This window comes from Acomys minous, assembly GCF_964271855.1.
Source record: "Acomys minous genome assembly, chromosome: 5".
NCBI classification, from domain to species: domain Eukaryota; kingdom Metazoa; phylum Chordata; class Mammalia; order Rodentia; family Muridae; genus Acomys; species Acomys minous.
Genome location: NC_140494.1, coordinates 82,223,877 through 82,239,198, shown reverse-complemented (window position 1 = coordinate 82,239,198; position 15,322 = coordinate 82,223,877). Strand labels below are relative to the sequence as shown.

At 37.3% G+C, this 15,322-nt stretch overlaps 1 protein-coding gene across 1 annotated transcript in view; it reads left to right on the top strand.

Moving 5' to 3' along the window:
* LOC311598398 (uncharacterized protein) overlaps positions 1–12,165 on the top strand; it is a gene marked incomplete at both ends in the record, with an annotated part of 31,297 nt that extends 19,132 nt beyond the window's left edge. The window contains one exon of the mRNA XM_084783454.1: positions 11,215–12,165. Within this exon, the coding sequence (XP_084639580.1) occupies positions 11,215–12,165 (951 nt within the window). The remainder of the gene's footprint in view (positions 1–11,214) is intronic.
* Between the last annotated feature and the right edge of the window lie 3,157 nt (positions 12,166–15,322).

Below are 15,322 nucleotides of genomic sequence, written 5' to 3'. Positions count from 1 at the left end.
CTCGAATTAAATATTTTTATTCTATTTTCCTCTATATAAACTTACAAAATTACTTTCAGATCTATGTTCTGTCCCTAATAGTTAGGATATTAATCCTTTACACACCCTAATGAAAACATTTTCTATTACAGAGAAAAAATAATTCTCTCTCTCTGTTCCTCTCTTTCTCTGTCTCTCTCTCTCTCATTCTGTTTTTGTGTGTGTGTGTGTGTGTGTGTGTGTGTGTGTGCGTGTTTGTGTATGTGTGTGTCTGTTTGCTTGTTTGGGTTTTTTTGTTGTTGTTTTTGAAAACAGTGTTTCTCTCTGTAGCCTTGGCTGTCCTGGACTTTGTTGAATAGGCTGTTCTCCAACTCACAGAGATACACTTGTCTCTGTCTTCCAAGTTCTGTTATTAAAGACCAGTGTCACAATGTCCAGCTAATTTTTTGTTTTGTTTTGTTTCATTTTGTTTTGTTTTTTAGGCTGGGTCTCTCTACATAGGCTTGGCTGTCCTAGAATCCCATTGTAGAACTCTGTGTCCTAAAAATTACGCAGATCTGCCTGCTTACCTCTGTTGTCTGTGTCCAGGTGTAGCAAATTATTTTTAATTATGTGTATGTGCCTGTTGGATATTGCTATATGTACATGAGAGAAGGTATATGAAGTGGCCAGAAGAGAGTATTGTATTCCTGGAGCTGTAGTGAGGCAGTTGTAAGCCATCATACATTGTTGTTGGGAACCAAACTTGGACCAGGTCCTCTATGAGAGTAGTAATTACACTTAAGTTTTAAACCATCTTTCCAGGCCCTATAATATATTTTTGAAATGAAAAACTAAGTTTGATTTGAAAAAAGGTTTTTCTTTTACTCTTTATATTTCTATATTCATTTACTATTTTATTTTTAAATGATTATTTTATGTATATGAATATTTTATTGCATGCCTGCCTACTGTGTGTGAGGTTTGTTCATATGTAGGCCAAAAGAAGATACTGGATCTCCTGGAACTGGAGTGATAAACAACAGTGAGTTGTCCTACAGGTTCTGGAAATCAAAACCAGGTGTTGTCAAAGAGAAACAAGTACTTATATCTTTCAAAACTTCTTTTGTTTATTACAATTTTTCTGTCCCTTCTTCAGCAATAATCCCTGAAGCTCAGGTATAGGAGTTGTATTGTACATGTATTCATTGGGACTTGGCTCTACAACTATGTGCTTTGATTGGATGAACCAATGCCAATTCCAATTTCAAGGGAGTAAAATCAAGGCAAAATAGATCAACAGCCAAGTTCAATTCACTGAGTCACTATAGTGGAAAAGAAAGAACAGTCATTTTGTCTCAACCCATCCCTTATACCTCTGACAGAAGGGGACCACTTCCCCCACCACATGACCATGGCCTCTCATGTCTCATCAGGATAGTCTGCTTTTTTTTCATCTGCATGTCACCTGGCCTTCCAAAAAAAAAAAAAAAAGGAAGTGATCAAATTGGAGGCAACAGAGTTTACATCAGAAGCAGTCACTGCTCTCCTCACAGCTGTTGAGAATGAGCTGTCCATTGGCTAGATCTGAACAGAGAGTCTATGTTTGCTGCATGCATTGTCCTTGGTTGGTACATCAATTTGTGCAGGCCCCATCTGGGTCCAGTTCCACAAGCTTTCATGGTCTTCTTGTGGGACACCTGAACCTTCTGGGGACTTCTATGCCCCCATTCTTCCATACCACTCTCACCTGGAGTACAGCAGTGATTCCCAGCATAGGCACCAATCCCTCACTGAGTGGAGACCCTAAGAGGACATCTATTTTGGGCTAATATCCACTTATAAGTGAGTATATATCATGTGTGTCTATGGGTCTCGATTATCTCATTCAGCATGATCATTTCTAGATGCATTGATATGCCTGAAAAATTTAAGGTTTCCTTATTTTTAATAGCTGTGTAGTATTCCATTGTGTAAATGTACCATAGTTTCTTTATCAAGTCTCTAGTATTTATTTCAGCTATTATGTCCTTAATATCTAAGATTATCACATTCATCTCTTGTACTCTGTTGGCAAATCTTGTCTCTGTGGTTCCTATTAAATTTTGTAAATGTTTTGTTTCTATATCTTGCTTAGTCTGGGTTTCTTTATTGATTCTATTTCCACTTTCAAGTCTTAAACATTTTTGTTCATTTCATTTCATCCACTGTTTGTGTTTTCATAGATTTTTTAAAAAGTATTTACTCATTTCCTCTTTAAGAACCTCTATCATATTCATAGGAAACTGTTCTAAGAGCCTTTTCTCTTGCTTCAGTTAAGCTGGAATACACAAGGATTACTGTGGTACGGTTGCTTGGCTACAGTGAAGAAATACTACACTGGATGTTATTTTTCATGCTTGTGTTTTTCTGCTGGCATCTGGCAATCTGGGGTATGGAACATTATATTTTTAGGTGTTGATATCTGTTATTGTATTTTGTGGCTGGATAATTTGTTCCTTGGTTTCTATTTCTTTCTGTTTTTTTTTTTTAGAGAGTATGGAGTTTGTGTGATGCCTGGTAGGAAAATCTCCTGGGGAACTGACAGGTGTAGACAATGGGAGTTCCAGGTAAAATGTATTTCTGGGTATAGGAACCTAACATTTAGGAATAGAAGGGGAGGGGCAATTGGCTACAAGATGGAGGAGAACAGGATGTTTTACAGAATATCCTGCTTAGTTAGTCCCCCAGGGAAAGACGACAGAGAGAGAGAGAGAGAGAGAGAGAGAGAGAAAGAGAGAGAGAGAAAGAGAGAGAGAGAGAGAGAGAGAGAGAGAGAGAGAGAGAGAGAGAGAGAGAAGAGGTCACAGCAGAAGAACTTCTATAGAACTGAGAATAAGACTGGAGAATGGACTTGGATGAGTGGAGAGAAATGTGGAGATCTGCAGTTAGCCTATTTGCTTTCCTGGTAAGAATAGCCTATAGTTTCCCAGTGTTGGGAAGAAGCAAAAGACACTTCTCCTAAGTACTGCCATTTTGTTTACAGACTCCATTTTATTCATTCATTGAATCTAAGTTCCTGTTCTCAGGCCCTGGAAAAGCTGAGGACTTCCTAATACTCAATAATCTTCCATTATTCATCTTTTGTTCCCAAAAACATAATTACTGCTCCTAGCCACAAAAGAAGAAATGGTTTGATTGGTTGTACTGTAAAACTTATAATCTGTATAGGTTGACATAAATCAACCATATAAAGAGAGCCCCTATTCTTAATTCCTGATTGGTGGGGGAAAATGTAGCTATAATTTGGCACACATGTTTGTGGTTTTCAAGCTTAAAAAGCTATGTAACATTTTTTCCTCAGGTCACGGTGGCACTTCAATTCCAGAATCTGTTTTGCAGCCCTGACTGATCAGTCACAACTTGAATATGAGAAAATTTTGTCATCTGCGTTGGCCTGGATTTTGAGTTGTGTTGGAGCAAAGAAGGCCACATAACACCAAGGAATGCCTACTATAATTGGGAGCTGGAACAAAGCAATGGGTTAAGAAAAGAAATTTGGAGGGGAAGATCTGGAGATGGTTCAGGAGGGCAAAGACTGGTGCAGAACACCTTCTGCAGAGCTTAGGTGGAAACTCGCTAATAGAATTAAGAGGAACACAGGAGGAGGCAAAGATCTGCAAATAGGCCACCTGTTTCTCTTCCCAGTGTGGTCTCCCAGATAGTGCCTTCTGTAGTTGAAGGCTGGCATGAAGTGAGAAGTTTGGAGGAGAGAAGATAAGAGTAGAAAGTCTGAGGGATCCACATGCGTTCTATTGCAGAGCAGTGGATGGGACTGGAGTATTTTATTTGAAGGAGTGGAGAAGGTCTTAAGTTAGCCTACCTGCTTCCCTGGCTGGATTGCACCTTCTCATTTTTGAGACATGGTCTCACTATGTAGCTGCAATTACCCTGGAAGTCATTGAATAAATGAGGTTGGTATCAAACTCATAGAAATCTTCCTTTCTTTCTCTTTTAAATGTGGGTATTATATACAATCATACCAAGGATTATAGCTTACTTTGTATTTTATTGTTTTCTTAATGTTTAGATTTTTGTATTTGTATATTCTAGACATTAATAGTCTTTCAGGACAATTGTTTTCTCTCATTTTTAAGAGTGTGTATACACTTGGTTGACAGCTTCCTTTGCTACATAAAAAACTTTTTTTAATAAAGTGCTATTTGTAAATTATTGGTTTCATTTTTTCTGAGCAATTCTGATTGTTTCTTATTCAGAAATTCCTTACATATTTTGTTATACTCCCTAATGTTTTTCTCTATATTTTCTTTTTTCTTTCACTTTATGCTAGCATGTTGGGCTCAGGAACATTGAAAGGACAACTGAAATGTTCTGGCCAGGGCACTCTCTGGTGTTGGCAGAATGTTCCTAAACCTCTTCCCAAACCACAACATCATTGCTGGACATTGCGAATAACCTGTGTATTCCAGCCTGGTCTACAAAGGGAGTCCATGACAGCCAAGGCTACACAGAGAAACACTGTCTCAAAACAAACAAACAAAAAAAAGGAAAGAAAAAAAAAGGAAAAGGAAAAGACAGCTACCAGTAAATATCACCAGAATGACCACTAGAAAACTGATAGGTCAGAATCCCCTGACAGCTGTTAAGCTGAGCAAATATTCTTCTCTGGACGAGTCATTTACTTTAATTTTTTATCATAAGGAACATCTCATCACAATAAAAAATAAACACTCTTGACTTATTAAATTCTCCTGTAAGAAAACTCACCGAAAAGCCATGTGGGCCTTCAGCCCTATTGACTTACCCTCCCCCACCCAAGAAAGCTGTATTCTCCTGGACTCCATTACAAAAGAAATCAAACAGCCATGACAAATAGTGGTCCCCTACCACCACTCTACCCTTGCCCACCAAGCCTACACACCACGGGATGCTGTTTCAAAGCAGTCATGGTTTTTCCCACTCCACCTCCCTCTGCCAAAATGGAAGGAGAATTAACTCCCTTCTTCTTTTTCCTCTGACCCACAAGGCTACACACTTTTCAGGAGTCGGTCAAGAAAACTGAGCAAATAGCCCATAACCTCTAGCCTCTACCACTCTCCAAAGCTAAGAAAATGCCAAATAATCTCCCTGCTAACTCCAGCACTCCTTCTACTCATGATTCCACTCGGGTCCAGAATTCCAGGCATTTCCACCACACCAAGGCTGGATACCCCAATGTTGGTTTACCATTTTAAGCAGGTTTTCTTCCACAGCAGCTCAACAAACAGCTCAGCCAGCAAGGAAGTATAACCAGTTGCTCCTCTGCTGTTTTAAAGCCTGAGACAGAGTCACCCTGCCCTCTGGCTCACAGTACCCAACCCCTGTCCTCACAGGCAAGCTCTGCTACTCCAAGTCTTCCTCCATTTCCAGATCCACTTCCCAGGAGTTAAACAGGGAGGTATACCCTTCCTACAAAAGGAGGTACGACCTGTCAGGTTTTGCAGGCACAGCCAAAAGACAAGTTCACATGAGGAGGGAGAGATGCAGGCACCTAGATCTGCTGTGATTCCTCTGCCATGACAGCCTGGAGGCCAGGTTTCAAATTAAAACATCTTATTTCCTTATAAGGACATCTACAAATATATGGAATTCCTCTACATTCAAATAAAGCATTCTGAGCACTGCAGCCCCTGCCAATGATGTACACTCAGCCTGAAAACCCTTTCCCACTTCCCCAAGTTTCATAAAGTCTTTATTCCCCCAAATAGGAGAGAAGTCTCACTGAAAACCATTTCTGAGATGTCTTTTTCTCCCACACCTCTGGAACAAGATCCAGCTAACCCACCCTCCCACCACTACACTTTATTTGAGTCCAGCCTGGTGTGCGATGTTGTCTGGATATCCCTATGGAAGAAACAGACCCAGATCAGAAGCCCTGTATATTTTCCTTTCCCCTACAAGTATCTTTTTCCCTTTCAGGTCTCTTTGTTTTGTTTTGTGACTCAATGAGTTTAAGCAGGATAATCTGTATGGCCTTGCCTTTAAATTGTCCATTGGAGCCTACTAGGCTCACCTCTGGGTGTGCAAAGGAAGACGATGAATTTCTTTCTATCCCAGAATCCACTTATATACAATAGTGCAAAAGAGTAAGGTGTGGTCCTTTCATCAGTGTTTTACTGATGACAAGCCCAGCTGGACATAGGATCATTATAGGCAACTATAACTGCTCTGTGATTATGACCAAAATAGCAATGCCATAGCCTAAATATAGCATTTCGTATTCCCTTTCCCTGTCTTCTGGATTTATACTCTTCCTACTTCTGGTTTGATTTAGACTGTGTGTTGTAAGTGTGCTGTTCAGGCATGAGCACACAATGCTTCATTTTTTTCCTGCTAATATTTTACACTAGTTATACCCAGGCAAACCTTTCTACATCTTGCTTTCTCCTGCATTCATATATATTTTATCACTTCCTTCCCTTGGCCTTATGGCTTTTTCCCATGTCTCCTTGCTCCTTTCTTGCCTCCTCATATCTACAGTTCCATTCAATATAAATCAAACTTTGTTATCTGTCTCTAGAGCCTCAGTTAGCCCATACACTGCATCAATTTTCTGTAACTAGTATAATTCCATCTTTAAAAATATAACCTCTTTAACCTTCATTGACTTAAGGGTGGCTTTATTCTGTTTTTTTAAAATATGAAGCTGCATCATTAGATTTTTCTGTTTTATAACTTCACTTCCATTATATTCAATGAATTACATTCTTGCATTTTTTATTAGAAAATATTTGTTCAGAACCACATTGTTGAACCCTGCTGTTAATGTCAAAGTCTGGCATTACTGGAAAGCTTGGTTCTAAAAGACTGACTCCCTTCCTCAGTTTGGTTCCCTCCTCTCTGCTTGACCTGGGGAATACCCAGATCCTCTATGGGGAGATTATAGGCCCAACCCTTTCCTGATAAGAAACTATTTCAGTGTACACCTGAGCACCTTCCCCATACTAATAAGATGTCTTGCTATCTTAGTTTTCACCAATGGCTTTTTTTTCATACCTCTAACTGTACCTGGAGTTCCCCAGGTACAGCCCCTGCGGCCCATAAGGTAATTAAGTATTACGTTCTCTTTCTTATGGTAGGACTGATGCAGGTAAATGAAGTGCCCCTGGCACCCCTAGCCCCGATAAATCAAAGACGTTCGCCCTCAAAACAAAACAAAACAAAACAAAATCAAAACCAAACAAAAACACCTCCCACTGCCCAAGATTTATAAGTCTCTATTTTACATAAAATAAATGAGGGCAGCACCATCTACTTCATCAAAAATCATCTGAGACCCTTCATTGACTCTGGGTCAGGAGGGGCTCCCCTCTTCTCTGAGGAATTCAACATTGAACCTCCGGGCTTGACTGCAGGTCAGACAACAGAACTGCTACTGCTGCCACCAAAGCTTGCTGAACCATCTCAAGCCCAGTGCCTATCTGTGGGACCTTGGTGCTAGACATAGGGAGCTTCATTTATTCACTGGCAAGTCAGCATGATTGTTGCCACCTGCTGCAGTGCCCCTCTGTGGAAGACACAAGGCTGGCTGTTCACAAAGCAGCTGTCTTGATTTTTCCAAGTCAGGCTGTGTGTGTGGTCTTTTGCCACCTGGCTCTCGGGTACTGGAGCCCTGAGCTCCAGAATCGGCTTTCCAGCTGTAACTGGACCAGGTGTGGGTGTTCATCTTGTCATTTGCCACTAATGCAGCTTTACAAAAAGACCTATAACCTTTTGCTGCTTGAGCAGCTGTTTTAAAAGAGCTACAATACTTGTTGCTGAGAAAATCTTTTCTCCCACAGATGTATGGATCCCGTTCCCTGTGTTTTATCTCTGCCCCGCCTGGAGACTGACTTTCTTGGGAAAGGTGCAATCTTTGACTTGGCACTTCACCCATCTCTGCCTGGAAGCCAATGGTACTTGGACTTCCGTCAGAGAAACACGTACAACTAGCAATGCGATCCACAGCAGGGGTAGCAGGAGATACAACACGTGCCCTGGTCTAAAGACCTACACCTTCACACTCGGAGGGAGGCAGTGCTACGTGTTTCTCCTACTTTGTTTTTGGTCTGCACCTTCTAGAGGGACTGAATATGGTTTTCAGAGCAACTGAAGGCAGGGCACTCCTCAATATTGGCTTAAAGTTCCTGTACCCTTTTCCCGGACCCTGACATCCCAACCTGGGCATAGACAATGGTCTTTCACCATTGTGAAATGGTCTGTCAGAAAAACAAACAAACAAACAAAACAAAACAAACAAAAGACAAACAACAGCATAAAAGTTGGTAATGAAATGGCCAAGTAAATCTCATCAGGACAGCTGCCAGCTTCTTAAATCTGTGGACAGGCTTGTGGTGGGTGGGATCCCTCAAGACAAGTGCCTCAAGAAAGTTAAGCTACACCAGCACCACTTCCTATCTTTATCTATACTTGGAAATACTTCAACACAGAGAAAAGACTCTCTGATATGGGATGTATCTACCGTATAAAAATACATGGCAAAAAAATTCACCAATAAACGAATCTCCTAATTTTGGGATGGGGTGCTCCAAAAAGCACATTGTGTGGCCAAGAGAAATATTCACAACCTTCATGCATGGACTCAATTCACTTCTGTCATCTGAAATAAAACAGCCAGGGAGTAAAAACATCTCCCTATTTTCGGCTCACTTTAGCATCAGTCTGCAAATGCTTAGGGACAAGTAAAACAGGCCCACCAGAATGGCTGCCTCTCCTCAGCCAGGCCAATTTGAGAATCAGGGCCTTGAAGCCCAACGTACCACCATGAGCTCAGTGCTTGGCCGCTGAGAGCAGCTGAGACAAACTATCGACTGCTGGCACAGCAGCTGCTGGACCTGTGTTCCAACAGTGAACTGACCAGGCATGGGTGTTCACACATATCCTCTGCGGTTCGCACAGCAGCTTAACCAAGGAGCTGTAACACTACAGTATCACCACCTGCTTTGGAAACCCTGAGTTTCTCTGCCAAATGGTATCAGCAATGCAATTAAAAAGAGCTCATTGGAGCATAGTGGGAAACTCTTTTCCATACACCAGTGTGAGGTTGGGAGTCTTGTGCATGGACCTCACTCTCTGCACTCTACCTGTTCCTGATGGAAATGGAATATGAGACTCAGCACTTCACCCTCTTTTGCCTGGCAGCTTACAGTGCTCAAATTTCTGCAAGAGAAATAAATGTATATTCCTGGCACTGTGCTCAAGACCATTGGCTCTGGGGTATATGGAACAACACCATATGACTCTGTGTAAATTTGTATATTTCCTACCATTTCTCTTTTGATTCCTTTTTCCACAGTTCAGCTGTTACATATAACAGTTAAATACGCTACTTTAAGTTTTATATTTGCTTAATTTTCTAACTCATGGTCAGTTTAGGAGAACGTGCTATTAAAAGGCTGAGAATAATGTGCATTATGAAGGTTGGACTGTTAAGTCAGCTTAAAATACAGTGACATTTAAACCTGAAGTTCGTTTGCTGATTTTTTTTTCTGGATTACTTATAGTTTGTGCAATATGTGTAACTGAAGCTAGTGGATATTTTATGTTGAGAGTCAACTCATTTAGTTTTTCCTTGGTGAAACAAAAATTATTTTTAAGAATATACTGTTTAACATGGTATTGTACATGTGCTTGTCTTGTTTTATCCTACTACATCACCTTCCTAAACCAAATTTTGTCATGACTTTCATGATGAACTGATGTTGAACTTTACTATATAAATAAATATGTATGTACTATATATGTATGTATGTGTGTATTATTTATGGTAAATATATTCAGAAACCCAAAAAACAAGAATGAATTATCAAATGTATTTAATTATGTAGTGTATACTATTTTATTGAAAAAAACCCAAAATTAAAAAAAATTAATTTTCTGAGTCATATAAGTTACTACCATATTAACCTAATTATTACATTTGCATCATTCAGTAATGATATGATCATAGTCACATATCTGGAATATTCATATATATATATATATACATATATATTTTTTTTCATTTATAAACTAAAACCCATGATCAAAATTTTCACATGGTTGTCAAAGAATGTATAAGAATTAAGGCAGGAGACATTGAAGTTCACATTATTCTAATTAACGTGAACACAAAAATCATAGGGCAGGAAAACAGGGGTCCTATCTGGCTCTCTGCCTGAGTTCATCACCTAAAGCAAATTTTCCATCAGGCAGGTCTTCTCCTTAAGGAATTGTGCTGCCCTGTAATCACATGATGGTAAATGGTTTGATTAATGAATATGTTTTTATTGTTAAACCCCAGGGGTTATGGAGACTGTAAATATAAACTTGAGATCACCATACAATAGTCTTGTTCAGCTATGTAGCTAGTACAGCTGCCTCTGGACTCAAGCACCATCTGTCTGGTCTGTACAACAGGTATGTTCTTTCTTAGATGTGTTTCTTGTGAAGTATGCTTTAGATTAGGGAAAGAATTGGGTTCATTCATTCATGATGACACCCAAGCATGCTGAAGGGTTTTGACTTAATGTTTTGCGCAAGCATCAGTGATTTAATATTAGTCATTTCAGTGGTTGTGAAGTAAGGACATGAAAAGGATGAAAAGAATGCATAATTTGGCATAGCAAAGGCAAAACTGAACTATGATGCAAGTGTTAAAGGTGTCTTAGGTATTAACCTTTATTTTAAAAACAAATATTATCCTTCTATGTCTCATTTAATTCTTAGCTAATATTTAAGGTGTTCTGCAGTATTATTAATAAATATGCTGGTATAGCTCAAAGAGTTCAAAATCTATATATTTTTATTTACAAATTAATTACAATTTAGCTCATGTGTGTAAATTGAAGTCTAACTTTATGTTAATTGTTAGTTTACATTGAGTGTAATTTTCCTTTTGGTTTGCTACTACTTATAATTTTTTTTCATTTAAACATGGACATACAATGTACCATTTATTCTTATTCATTAGAATAATGTTCTATGCAAGAAGGTATGTAGTAAGTAATATTAAAACAATAAAATAATATACCAGATGAGTGGAAGGAAAGGAAATTAAGAGATAGAAATGAGCATCAAGGACAGAAAGAGAGAGAGAAACAGGTAGGAATAAACACATATGGATGGAGAGTGGAGGTGACAAGACAAAGAGGAAAAGTAATGTTTACTACATCAATTATGTATTAAATTGTAAATTAGTGTTCATTTTTAATACAATCACTCCTGTTATTTTTTCAGAATATTAAAACTATGGAATTCACAAACCAAACAGCTGCTGCTCCCTTTCTCCTCTTGGGCCTCTCAAGTGACCCAGAATTACAGCTTGTCATGTTTGGACTATTCTTGTTTATTTACCTAGTAACAGTGATTGGAAATCTGTTTATAATCTTGGCTATCCATTCATATTCCCACCTCCATACTCCCATGTACTTCTTTATCTCCAACCTTTCCTTGACTGATATCTGTACAAGCACTACAATAATCCCAAAGATGCTGGTGAACATCCAAGAACAGAATCTAAGCATAACCTTTGCAGGATGCCTCACTCAGGCTTGCTTTACCATGCTTTTTGCTAGTTTAGAGTGTTGCCTTCTTGCAGCAATGGCATATGATCGCTATGTGGCTATATGTTACCCCTTGAGGTACACAGTCATCATGAATTGGCATCTGTGTAGTCAACTCATCCTATTCTCCTTGTTCAGTAGCATTGTAAATGCATTACTTCTCAGTCTCATGGTGCTGAGGCTGTCCTTCTGCAAAGACACTGCAATTCCTCACTTCTTTTGTGAAATTACACAAATCATCAAAGTGGCCTGCTCTGACACATTCATCAACAATATACTGATATACATCGCAGGGTTAACATTTGGTGGTATTACTTTTTCTGGAATCATTTTCTCTTACACTGAAGTTTTCTCCTCTGTTTTGAAAATACCATCTGTGCAAGGAAGATATAAAGCCTTTTCTACCTGTGGATCTCATCTGTCAGTCGTTTCTTTGTTCTATGGGACAGGCTTAGGTGTGTGCATTAGCTCGGCAGTAACTGACTCTCCCAGGAAGACAGCAGCAGCATCAGTGATGTATACTGTGATGACTCAGATGTTGAACCCCTTCATCTACAGCCTGAGAAACAAAGATATGAAGGAAGCCTTGAGGAAACTCATAGGTAGGATGTCTTCCCTTCTATAAATATGTTATCTTCTTTGGTTGATACTATAATTAAAACATTGTGACAAGATTCCTGGAATGTCTGAATGCCTGACCATCATTTCATTACTCCTTCTAAATTCAGTGGATACCATATGACAAGTAGATTTCCTCTTGTATTACATTTTTCTGTATTTATGTATGTTTGACAAATTGTCTCAATTCTATTATCAGTTTCTTTTCTCATGTTACAAAATCAGGGACAAAGTGTGTGTCTGTGTATGCGTGTTATGTAAAAGAGAACCACACATGTATCTTTATATATATACATACAGTATTAGATTCTCTACTGTGGAATCATCTTTGCCTTTCACATGTACATGAGAAAATATGGCATTTGTCATTCTGTACCTATTTTCAGTTATCAAAATAACTTCTAGTTTAATTAATGTTTCCAAAAATGACAATAAATGATTTTTATGGTAGGATTCAATTCTTTTGTATCTCCATGAAATTTTTTCTATTTATACATATATCTACTGAGTCTTGTTTAAAATTCATTTTTATCTGGATAATTGTTAGTATCGGGTCAATTGGATAAAAATGCATACACAATTCATAAATATTTACTTCTATTCATATAGATTTAGACTCATTTAAGATGTAGTTTTACAAAATGGTACTTGTCCTTATAGCTTCTACAGAACCTCATATTGATTTCATAATCAATGTAGCATCTTACCTAAAAATAGTTTTCAAAAGATCAATGTTCTTTGTAAAGTAACTGCCATTTCTTACTTTCCATAAACCTGATGGTGGCATTGTGACTCAGGTAATGTGTCAAGAAGACTTATAAATATTTCATTGATTGTTAGAATGACATTGAACTATTTGTAAAAAAAAATCTATTCATCATTTATATATGTAATTTTGAGTAGGCATTCTCAGCTTATTTGCTTATTATTTAACTGAAGTGTTTTGGGTATTATCTTCTGCTGAATACCTTTTGTTTTATGGCTATGATCCACATTATTTTACAGATCTGTATCAGTTTAATGGAAAGCAAGACATACTGTTAAAGTCCCCGAGATAGTTTTCAAACCTATTAAATGATTTATGTGTCATTCATTAAGGTCGTGTCAACATTAACCACAGGTGATACCCTATATCTAGCATTGGATATTTGTTTGACAGCACATCTTGTCTGGAATAGGCAGAATCATGACATTGTAGGATTATTACATTTTATATATATATATATATATATATATATATATATATATATAATAGGTTTTCGTATATATTTTAAAGTTTGAACTATGCTTTCCCATAGTCTCCACTCTGATCTGCCATCCCTTTCCTATTCTCTTGTTACTTTTCCTCCTTCATATCACTGCATTTTAGCTCCTTCCACTGAAATATTATCTCATTATTTCTTTATGAGTTTTTTATATCTATGGGTACTCTAACATAAAAACTATTTAAACATAATTTAAAATGTCCAAGGAGTAAAAGCTAGCATTGTTGTATAAGAAGACACATTCAATGTTTATCTATATCTATCTGGGTTTTCTTACTAAGAATGTTCATTTCCAGCTCTATTAATTTACCTGAAAATAGCTGGATAATAATATATTGTGTATACGTATCATATTTTATTATAAGTTCATCAATCAAAGGACATCTAGGTAGCTTTAATTTCCTAGTTATGGTGACCAAAGTGGCAATAAATATTTATTAGAAAGTATATCTGTAATATGATATAGAATCATTACAAATATAGCTGGGTATAGTATAGATGGGTTATATGACAGATATACTTGTAGCCTTAGGAGAAAACTGCTCATTGCAGAGTAGCTGCACCATGTTGCATTCCCTCCAGCACTGAATAACTGCTAAAAGTATATTCATATGCTCTGTGTGTTTCTGAATAAGTATAATAAGTGTATTAATCACATAAAATTATTAAGTCACTGCAACAACAACATACAGTCATATTTATATATTCTGAGTTTTTTACACATACACTTTCATTTTCATGACAATATATATTTTCTTTTACAGTAAGAGACTGTGATATAGGGTATTCATTCTTTATTTTGAAACAAAATGTTAATTCAATAAGCAACTGAGCAATGTGTTAATAGTATACATGTTTAGATGTTAGGCAGAATATAAATGAAGGCCTTCAATTTAGGAGAACAATTATTTTTTTATCTTTTTTGTTTTTATTGTTTAAGGCCTAAAATATGCCCATATTGTTATGGTTAATTTACAATAGATCAGTTATTTAAATTAGTTTTCAATATATCTGCTTGATTTATAGAATAAGTTATGTATCTAAACTAGTTTACATGTCCTATAGTTTTCACACTTGCTTACTTCAAAGGTTTATATTCTAATATATAATAAAATGAGTGTCAAACCGAAATTACTCAAAGAGTTAATAAAGGCCAGTTAACACTTATCAAAAAATAAAACACTAAGTATATATTATAATTCTAGAAAGATAAACACCAAATACAGGTGCACAGAATTTTATTATAACATAGTAAATGTGCTTTCTTTGTCTCATGCTTTTGGATCAAGGTGTAAGCTCCCTGATACTACTATAGTGGTAAAATGATGGAGAATTGTAAATGTTACTTAACAGGGCATCCCAGTAGCAGCTTAGAAGACAAAAGTGTTAAGAGCTATGTGGACTTGAAGACACAATTCAAGACACTTTAGAAACAAATAATATTAGCAATGGTTCTAGAGATCATTCTGTAATATTTCGGCAAAGAATGTGGCTACTTGTCCTTGAACTACAAATTTGCCTAAGACAAAATTTCCTTAGCTGAAAATATTTCAAGAAAACTATTTGTCTATTAGTAATCAGTCTTATGTAGCTCTATAAGGGAGAAGAGCAAGCAGGACTAAAAGAAGTATAGTTCAAATCAAAAATAAGGTGCCAAGAAATTTGATGTTGAAACCAAAGCTTCTGCCGAAAAAGATAGTGAGAAGTCTAATGTTAATGAGGAAGTGATACCCTCAAAGATAGATCACACTAAAATATTATATCAGTGTGTGAAAGAAACTGGCCTAAATAATTTTCTGCTCAAGTAGTGGCAAACCAAAGCATATGCACATATAATTAAAAGAGAAGGTCAGGTTCCATGCCAAGGAGCAGTGCCAGTCATGTGGTTTGGGCTGTAGA